Source organism: Bactrocera tryoni, chromosome 1 (assembly GCF_016617805.1).
Source record: "Bactrocera tryoni isolate S06 chromosome 1, CSIRO_BtryS06_freeze2, whole genome shotgun sequence".
In the NCBI taxonomy this organism is placed as follows: domain Eukaryota; kingdom Metazoa; phylum Arthropoda; class Insecta; order Diptera; family Tephritidae; genus Bactrocera; species Bactrocera tryoni.
The window spans coordinates 71,829,341-71,840,439 of NC_052499.1; the positions used below are offsets into that span (position 1 = coordinate 71,829,341).

The 11,099-nt window shown below is 38.4% G+C and overlaps 1 protein-coding gene across 14 annotated transcripts in view; it reads right to left on the reverse strand.

Annotated features, from left to right (window-relative positions):
- LOC120781114 (fasciclin-1) overlaps positions 1-10,047 on the reverse strand; it is a 50,381-nt gene extending 40,334 nt beyond the window's left edge. For 13 of the 14 annotated variants that reach the window (XM_040113305.1, XM_040113315.1, XM_040113296.1 and 10 more), the window contains exons 1-2: positions 9,854-10,047; positions 5,441-5,615 (exon numbers count right to left, since the gene is read on the reverse strand). In XM_040113305.1, coding sequence (XP_039969239.1) covers positions 5,441-5,569 — 129 coding nt within the window. In that variant the 5' untranslated portion in view covers positions 5,570-5,615; positions 9,854-10,047. The remainder of the gene's footprint in view (positions 1-5,440; positions 5,616-9,853) is intronic. The other variant, XM_040113258.1, reaches the window with a different exon arrangement.
- Between the last annotated feature and the right edge of the window lie 1,052 nt (positions 10,048-11,099).

The window sequence follows — 11,099 nt, forward strand, 5'->3', positions numbered from 1 at the left end:
TCTTTTGTTTCGCTGTAACCTAAAATAGCAATAACAAAAACAACAAAAGAACACGTTTACAATTAGAAAAGTCTGCTGTTAGCCACCTGGTTACCCTTTGTCACTTATTTTAATGAATACTAAAAACAGAGTCGAGTCGAGTCGAGTCGAGTCGCATTGTACGCGTTGTTGTTGGCAGTTGTTTTACGTGGAGCAGCGAGTTTTGGTTGCTGGAAATTTTGGCATTACTTGCCTAACAGAGCGCGACGCTTTTCGGCGCGTTACAATGACTGAAGTGCAAAGCAAGCCTGAGGTAATACGAATCATACTAAATACAATAAGTATGTAAATGAGTTGAACTATTGTTTGTAGGTATGTGCATGTGCGTGGAGAACTTGTTTGTGTATGTGTGTGGTGATGGGTATTAATATGTGAAATGTTATGGTAGCATGAATAGCTGGTGTGCAGCTCGCAGAGGTCTACTGGAAGGCGCTAACACTATGACCAACAACAACAACAACAAATGTACGCAAGCTGGCCAAGAGAATGCCAAGTATGCCATAGACAAGCAGACAAACCGACATACATACAAACATGTGTATTAGATATCTGCCAAACCATACAATGTGGAACTATGGCCAGGCCAACAATGAACGAGGCGCAAATGAGTTCATTGTGCCTACTCTACTCTTGTGCCTGTAAAGTATTTAAACACATACACATACATGGATTTACATATCTACAAATTCTACGTGGTGTTTTTTGTGTTATTTTTACAGCTTTTGGCCAAAAGAAAGTATGATATGTAAGCAAACTCTAATCACATACATACACATGCATATATCTATGCAAGCGTGCTAAAAAGCGACATTCAAAATCGCTGTTCGGTGCCATCGTTGCTGCAGAATAATGTCTTCTTACACTCCAATTGGCTAAACGCATTTGCCTAGGCGCACAGCGTTTTCATGCATAATTATGCATGTGTGTTAATGCGTCTTGTCGCGTCCCAGCCTTCGACACCGTCTTTAGTGCGTAAGTACCCGCACAACGGCATGAATAATTAGTTGAATATACGAGTACACGCTCCGTCGTGCATGCGTAGAAACGTCTGCAGAATAATGATCGCTGGATCATTGGGGAAGCCGATAGCTCCTGACTGTTTCGTTCGCTGAATATTTAAATGAAGAAGGTGTGGTCGTCTGAATTTACTGTTTTTCTAGTTTTCATTTATAATGAATGAATAAGACACTAGCTTTGTGACTCACAATAAGTGTCGATTTTAAAAGTTTGGAATAGATTTTTCAACGGACAGTCCGATAATAGTAATCATTTTTAAATATTTGTCGGCTTCCCTTTTTTCGCAAGCAAACGGATAAAAGTCTTCAAATCAGTTAAAATTTTCATAAAAGCATTTAACAAGATCGAATATATTCAATAAATAGAAATTTTCTGTGTTGCAAGGCTATGACAAACTTTCTTGTGAAACAGTGAAGAAAATAGTGATTATTAGCTTTACGTGGAAACACCAAAATCATTATCCAACAAGATGTATTATAAATAAAATCATATAATCCAACTATTGCTTTACTTAAGAACACGTTATCTTATACTTTTTTCACAGTTACCTACACTATTTTGGGCCTCAAAATAAAACAAGTAAGAACAAGTTCGGGTGCAACCGAACATTTTACACTCGTGAAACTTGCAGTAATCAACGCCAGGGCAATACCTTAAGATGTATAGTAAAATGTCAACCAGAGAGTCAGAATCTAAGCAGTTTTATATACACCTATACTCTATATAACTCAAACACTGTCCAACAAATTCAGCATAAGATTTATCAAAAAACGAAACGACACACGTAGTATATAGGAGTTGGTGTGGTATTGACCTGATTTCTATTAACTAGTATCATGCCACATACCAACAAAATGTTCTTCTTCTTCTTAATTGGCGTAGACACCGTTTACGCGATTATAGCCGAGTTAACAACAGCGCGCCAGTCGTTTCTTCTTTTCGCTACGTGGCGCCAATTGGATATTCCAAGCGAAGCCAGGTCCTTCTCCACTTGGTTCTTCCAACGGAGTGGAGGTCTTCCTCTTCCTCTGCTTCCCCGGCGGGTACTGCGTCGAATACTTTCAAGCTGGAGTGTCTTTCATCCATCCGGACAACATGACCTAGCCAGCGTAGCCGCTGTCTTTTAATTCGCTGAACTATGTCGATGTCGTCGTATATCTCGTACAGCTCATCGTTCCATCGAATGCGATATTCGCCGTGGCCAATGCGCAAAGGACCATAAATCTTTCGCAGAATTTTTCTCTCGAAAACTCGTAACGTCGACTCATCGGTTGTTGTCATCGCCCAAGCCTCTGCACCATACAGCAGGACGGGAATTATGAGCGACTTATAGAGTTTAGCTTTTGTTCGTCGAGAGAGGACTTTACTTTTCAATTGCCTACTCAGTTCGAAGTAGCACCTGTTGGCAAGAGCAATCCTGCGTTGGATTTCCAGGCTGACATTGTTGGTGGTGTTAATGCTGCTTCCTAAATAGACGAAATTATCTACAACTTCAAAGTTATGACTGTCAACAGTGACGTGAGAGCCAAGTCGCGAGTGCGACGACTGTTTGTTTGATGACAGGAGATATTTCGTTTTGCCCTCGTTCACTGTCAGACCTATTTCCAATTCAAAATGTTTCTAGGTTTCATTATTTCACATACAATCACTTGGAAGTTATATTAGATATACGGATGCTCAGGGAAGCTTTAACCCGATTCAACCAATTTTTGATACATAGAGATAATATTTTGAGCAAAGGATTCTCTCTGAATTTCAATTGTTTACCTCATACATTAACCAATATTTTCGATCAAAAATCAACTACAGATACTGGAGTCCACATTTTCGGTTCCTAGGGGCTTCAACAATTTTGGTGGGTTGTAAACAATTTTTGATTTTAAGGTGGCATACTTTAAAAAAATTATTAGTGCAAAATTGGATCCTGTTATATTAATTACTTCTTGATTTGGGTACTGGAAAGTGTAATAATCAAATGGAATACAAAATTGTGCTATATGGGAAGTAGACGTGGTTGCAGTCCGATTTCGCCCACACTGCATACCAAGTTTCATCGCGAAATCTTAATTTTTACTCCAGTTACAGCTTACATACATATATAGTCAGACAAAACGTCACCCGGATTTCAACTCGTCTCACCATCCTATATCCAACTCGATTAATTTTAGGTGATACGTGCAACCGTTAGGTGAACAAAACTATTATACTCTGTAGCACAATTATGCAAGAGCATAAAAATTTAATTTTCAAGATCTATAAAAGATCCTAATTCCGGCAGTTTGCTATTTTGATTATGGGTTAGTCATGGTGTAAACATGGGCACTTTTTTATATCTTTTTTCTTCATGGGTGCCATTCGAGCGATAAATTTCGCAACCAACCAAATATAGTAAAAATTTGGAAGCTCTCTGGTTTTTGAACAGCTCCAAAATAAACGGCCGTCACGCGGGACGTAAATTGACATTATTTTGAAATTAATGCATTTAAGCCGTTTGATACTCAAACTGGTCCGATTTTCCATAAAAATTACCGTGCTCTTATTTTTATCATTTTTATCTACAAAATATTTTTTAAGAGAATTTTCGGAAATATTACGTAATTTTTTAAATTCCAGCGGCATAGCGAGTATAAATGAGTTTGTGTTGTTTTTAATACAAGGAAAGCACTGATCAATGTTAATTGCTGAACATTTCCAACAAATTAATTAATATAACTAATTATTCGAAGCAAATTCTAGTTTTGCCACTTATGTAACCGAAATTCAACTATTGAAATTTAACGCTGCGATTACTTGGAAGCAACAGGTTTACAGCATACAAATCATCGTTCCGCTAACCGTCTCAAGAATTCGTGATTTTCTAAACGGTAAATTCTTTGGTAACGCTGTGTATAGCAAAAATAGATGATATGTAGGTATAAAACGTGTATATGTGTATGAAGCGCACACACATGCAGAATCCAACGGCTTATACGAAATCCCAAAGCACGCACAGGTGACGTAAACTTTAATCTGCACCACATGTCGCACGGATATCGCCAAATGTCAAAACTGCCCAGAAGGAAAGGCAAAAAAATTCACACGACCAAAGGGTGAAGCGAAAAGCGAGAGAAAGTCAAATTGTAAAAAATATCGATTACTCACACAGGATGCAAATACTTACATACATACTTACATAGCATACATGTACATATACTCGTATAATTTCACATATTTTCAACTTAGTTAAGGTGAGTTGAGGGGCGCCAGCTTTGCCTGCGCTAAAACGAAAGCAGTCGGACACAAGCACAACAACAAAACAAGGCCAAGCGACAGCAGCGCAATAAATTAAGGCGACCGTTTTGTGTAACTATTGATTTTTTATGCATGTAAAGCTGACAAACAAACACATACACACAAGTATATGCTAAATTTGTACCTCTAGCGATGTAAAGTAAAACCACACTTTGTTGCAAGGCTAATTCCCAGCGGCGCTTTTTGCGTTTTTAGCGTTTTTTTCGCGCCGCAAAACCTTTCTCCACGCAACACAAAACGGGAGAGGTCAAGGACGCTCTGCTCGCAATTGCACAATTCGTCAACGAACAAAAAACTCAACACGAAGTGCTCATCTTACTCGTGCGACGCGCTGTCTGTATGCTGCAGCGACTTGTGAATGAGCAGCTGTTACCACATTTTTCCGAATTCCAACAGCGGCTCACACACATGCACATGCATACAGCTTCCCGAGCAGGTAGGCGGCAATTCAAGGGCAACAACAACGACATTGGAGCGCTGTGACGCGATGCCAACGTGATGGAACAAATACATGTGTGCGTGTGCGTGTACACATGAATTTGACATAGGAATTAGGTCAGGGAATTGTAGCCAATTGCATCAAAACGGCTGGAGGACACTTTTCTAAATATGTGTGTCGGTATGTCTGCGCAACAACAACATTTGTTTAAGGCCTAATAGTTGTTAAGTAAAATTAAAGTATGTTTGAGGCAGCAGGTCTACGAGGTCTAAGCCCTAAATAAAAGTTCTTAAGTAAATATACATGTATATAACTATACTAAGAGATTAGGATGTATGTACATATGTATGAATCTTGTAGATGTATGGGCGTAGTGCTGTATTCTAAAGGACACAGTCGAAAAGTCAAAGGTGGAGGGCAACGACAACAAGCTAATGGGAAGCACAACAACAAGGACGACCTAAGAGGGTTAAAACACAAACGCTCTCTAACAACAACACAATAGCATTAACGCTAACGCTAACAACAATAAAAACGTGGAAATGAAAGAAAACGATAAAAGTACATAAATACAATTTATAAATAGAAATGGAGAAAAAAAATCGTTGAAAACTGATACATTAGGAAAATATCTGCGTTGAGTTGTTGACTTACCTGCGACAGATCGGAATCATCGCGCAGTTTTTCCACGATGCTGGCGCTGGCGCGCAACGGCGACATGGCCACGCAGAGGCAGGCGAGCAGCGCGGCCTGCAGCGTGCACCTGCGGAACGCTGATGGCATTTTCTCACTTGTTTTTTTGTTTGGTTTGTTTGCTAGACTTATACTACTGCACACACACACACGTGTACAAAAATGGAAATGCATGTTTGTGTGCGTATAGTGTGGGCAGTAATTGCAGCGGCGTTGACAGCGTTTTCACGTTTTGATTGATGTTGGTGTTTGTCAGCGAGTTGGTTTGAAATACAACAAAAAAGAAGCTATTTATTAGATTTATATATGCATATTGACACGGTATATATATTTATGCACGTGAGTCATAACATTTTTACATATTTCTGTTTTTGAGCGTGTCGTCGATATTCGCGTTTATGATTTTCACATGGTATTTATATAACTTTTTTCCAACGAATAATCGTAGACAGAATCATACACTCACGCACACACACTTGTACATATGTCTACACGCACAAGTTTTATGTCGTCGGGGGAGGCAGCGCGAATTATCGCAATCATTGAAACATGTTTACTGCAAATGCAGTCACGGTAAAATTCGACAATTGGCAATAAAGACGCTGGAATCGTCTGCCAGTTTGTGCAATCAGTTTACCAATCACTTACATAAGCATCCGAGGGTGCATGAAACGCTGCATACAGTGTAGCAAGAAGAGTGAAAAGTAGTTAAAAATATTTTTGAGCATTATGCTGTGATTTTGGTGCTCAATAGAGCTTTTTATTACAGTGATATACGTAAGGCCTTCGGGAAAAGAACGAATTGATTATTTAAGGAAATTCTGTAAAATACTGTAATATTTACAATTTTCTTCGCAGTTTAAATTCTCAAATTTCCAGTTTCGGGTTATATTTCATTGGGTTCGATTAGTGCATAATGTACCACGATGTGCTATTAAATAACTTAAAACTTTGTTGTTTTTTTTTAATCATTTTCGACATTAAAAAACATACAACAAAATTTTGTCATTCGTCTAGAGTTTTTTTTTGAACTTTCACTATTCTTAAATTATGCTATAACAGTTTGAAGTGATCGCTTGGTCGAGCATTAAGCAAAGTTCGATAACGGTTAACTTCCTGAGCAGATAATAAATTTATTTATTAATTAATAATATTAGTATTATATTAAAAATAGAAACTTCCGTTTCCCGTTCATTTTGAAACTTGAAGTAAAACAGCTGAAATTTACTCAGGAGAATTTACATATTAATATATTATTATTAAGTCTTCACATACCTAAGTATATGTATGTATGTAAAAAATGCTTGCATTAAATTTTACGTGACCTTTAATGTAATGTAAGAGTAATTAAATGTCACGTTCTGCATGTTTCTGAAAAAAACAAATTCCGTTAGAGACTTAAAAATTACAAAACGAAGCTTACTTTCGGGAAGCTATTTTAATAGAATAGATTGACAAAATTTCGTGAAAATATTTCAGCTATCTCTCTGTTCAAAAATTTATATTATTTAAAATAATTTATATATTGCAAATTTCGCACACTTATGTGTATATAGCTGTTACTATTCGGTTAGCTTTATAAGGTATAATAACATTGATTAGCTTATTATACATAAGTATGTATATAAAAACGTGACTAAAGGCAGCTCAATTGATATTACATCAATGACTAAATTCTAACTTGAAGCGCTCCCAGCTCTTATTGCGTATTTGGACCGATTCAGCATTGACGCAAAACTGAATGTAAGCACAAATCGCGAAAATGTAAATGGAAATCATAAATGTTCTGAAAATTACGAAATTTATTCCTCAAATTTAAATTCAATATAAATTGCGATAAAAATGATAGTTAAGTTATAATTATAGCTAACCGCAATACTGAATCATGAATTACTATAAGCTGGAAGTTCAGCTTAAAAAAGCAATGAGTTATCTCCTTGTCAATTGTCAGCTTCTGAAAACAGTTGTTTATCATACAGATGACTCATACTATACCACTGTTTCTCAAGGTTAATGTGTCAACTTTTTGGAACGAATTTGTTTTACTGAATCAAAACAAAAAAGTGTTATTCGGTTCTACCGCAGCTATAATACGCTTCACATAAGTGAAAGCATAAAAGGGTATAAAAAGATCTTTATCATGGTTTTGATCGGTCAGCATGGCAGCTATATGCTATAGTCCGATATCGGCGATTCCGACAAAGGAGCAGCATTTTGGGAACAAAAAAATTCACACCGATATCTTAGAAAATGAGGGACTAGTCGCGTTAAAGCAAACAGAGATCGAGACGCTGAGACTCGTGGCAAACTTAATCTACACTCGCTTTTATAAATCCTTATCGCCTAAAGGGTGTTTTTAAGAGCACATATTTTATGAAAATTTCTAACATATCGAAATCGAGCTTTTATTTTGCTGCTATTAAAATAATAATTCTAATTGTATTATACATACATACTCGTATTCAACATTCAATCATGAGATTATGATTACAATTTTCTAAGCTCATATTGAATTCACAGCTTCTAGAGTGGCTTGCAAGCAGAAAACAAGTTTAAATTTGTTGATGATAAAAAGAGGGTGTGGTCTTACATAATTCAAGAAAATAGTTAGTCACAGTAAGCATATATGTATTTTTTGCACAAAATTTATGCTACCAACAGACACTGTGTTTATTGACAGAGGAACACAGGCTTGACAATTGAGTGGTCTGAAATTGCTCGCAACGGAAGCGATAAACAGCAGCGGTCGAAACCCAAAACAGTTGGATGCACAATAACACTCCTTGGGTGGCATGCACTCAGCCCACAATGGGTGAGGGTACTAACAATTTGTTTTTGTTTTTTTTTTTTGCGACTATTGACATTTGCGCCAATCAAATAAGCAAGTGGTGCGCATAAACCTATTAAAGATAAGAAAAGATATTAAGAATGGTGTGAGTAGATGAAATATGCGCTTCGAGATGGAATGCTAGATAATATAATATAATAAGCGCGTGGAAGGCACCCCAAACGTTTATGGTCAACAGGCAGACAGACAACCCTGATAATCAGTAGCTGCTGTGGTTGACAGCTCACAGTTGCAATTGTAAGCAGTGAATTTGCGCTCATTATGCAAGGGACGCGTTCAACATGGCGATAACAGCCGATAAACGAGATTGTGGACGGGAATGCTTGCCCGAACTCCTCCTCTACCTACCGCTTCTACTACAAATTCTTTGCATTGACTTTCTTTTAGTGCTTAAGCGCCTTTCGCGGCACAAATGCATCCCTTAAAACTTTCATTCAAGGATTTCCTTTTTTGCACACTATAATTATACCGTTATGTCACTAACGTCATAGGCGCATATCCTTGCATGTGCTAAACAACCACATACACACTTACACATACTTATGTGCATATGTGTGTTTTTACGTATGAAAGGACGTTTGGTGGCTCTTTGCACTTTGCTAGGGCTTCGTTCTCCCGCTGCGTGAAGTGTTTTACTAATTCGCTCAAATTGTATAGAATTCTTTGTAATTGGTATTTAAAAAAAATAAGAAAAAAATTGCTTAAATATTGCACCACCAAAGCGCTATAATAGCGTACAACAAAAACGTAATTACGCAATTGTTGTTGTTGCTGCTCTTGCGGGCTTTGCACACGCTGCAGCACAAGCGCAACTTCTTTCGACTGCTGGTCGAGTCTGCACCAGGCCAGTAGCTGATGTTTTCATTATTGTGCTGTGTGCTTTTCTCTACATTCGTGCAGACAAACACACAGCGAAATATTTATATGTATGTACGTGTGCGCATTGTCTTACAGTAACAACTGCTTTTATGCAGCGTACTTTTTGAGTAAATAAATTTAAAAAAAAATTGAAAAAGAAAAAATTAAGTAGCACATTCTCCAAATGCTCACATGCGCTTGCCACACCATCATGCTTTTGCCACAACTGCTTATTCACGTTGAAGACGCATTTGGCAGCTTGGCAGCTTGTCACACGCTCATTAAAGCTCTGTTTTCACTGTCGTTAAATATTTATCGTAAGCTTGAAATTTTTTCGGCATGCACAAGTGTTTTCCCAGCGACTGTATTTAAATTTTGAAAAATAAAAAACGTTTAAAACTTTGCAGCACCAACGCGCACACACACACACACACGCATCAAATGCAAAATCAATAACTGAGTAATAATATGACAGCCGAGGCTTTGGTGTGTGGCAGCAGCACGGCGGAAGGTGTACTTGGCGCGGTCGGGATGTTGGAGGCCGACTTTTTTGGTAATTTCCAATTAACCGTTGCACAAACAGACCAAGACCAAGTATTCAACATACATGCATACTCGCACTTACACACACACACACACAGTTATTAGCGTTGATATGTCATACGTACGTATAATTACTAAAACACTGACACTTTGTAGCACACCCTCAAGTCGAGGCTAAGGCTAAACCTGTACTACAAACACAGTAACAACAACAAGAAAAACACACACACGGAACAAGTTTTTATTGGCAGTAAAGAGCGTTTAAACAACGGCAGCGACAACGACACGACCAGCACAACGGTTCACCAAGAACTGACTGAGACCGATTGCTACGACGAGCCAACAAGCTGAGCGGCGGCGTTCTGTGCCACTGCCATGCACTCGTGGAGCAGAGCAGACTCGTTGCCGTGCATGTGCATATGTATGTCATAACTGGTGAATACAATTATGGCTCTTTTCTTATTGAATTGGATAACAAACGACACGACACGGCGGCGCGCGCATACTCTCGTAGAGCCGCATGTTGGCTGGCGGCTGGTGGGCTGGTGGCAAGAGCGGAATATAACAGCAACACTACTGGTCGCCGGTGGCAGCGGCAAGTGGTGTGGTTGCTCGGTCGGCTGGTCACAACAAGCACCACATACAACACAGCGCACCATGGCCAAAGCCGCAACGTTGGCTAGGTGTAGCGTTTGGGCTTGTCTCAGCCCAAAGCCAGCACAGAGAACTAACCAACTTGCTCGCAAACATACGTGCATACATAAATGTGCAGTAATTGAGGAGATGCTTGCAAACTAACAAAATCAAGCAATATTGTGTATATGTGTGTTTCGTAGTGTTCAAGAGAGCTTTCTATATGAAACAGAATTGAATTATATATTGAGAGCCCAAACATGAAATTATGAAAATTGGGGGAGATTTCGCTACAAATATACATACATACAATTGTATGCTGCACTTGATCAAGTTATGCTGGCGATTTTTCTGCCTAAAAATAAGTGCTAATTCGCAATGCTACTTGCATCTGCCCATACATACTACATGTAGGTGCATATGTTTTATGTAAATTGCACATAAATGTATGTACTATGTGGTGTATGTATGTATGTATGTGAGTATACACGTCCCGCCATAAAATACGTAAATAAAATGCCCTCGTCTTTCAATTGCATAAATGATATTGAACTTGGCACGTAAAAAAGCAGCGAATGCGATTCCGAAACGCTGCGCCATTTAACGGTCGCTGGGTGTTCGAGCAGAAATGTCGATTTTTATTTGTTTCTCTTGCAATGAACTTTCGAAGGGTTGGCGCTGCAGCGACAAACAGCCAAGATCACTTGTGTGAGTGAGTTTAGAGTGAAAGTGCTTATA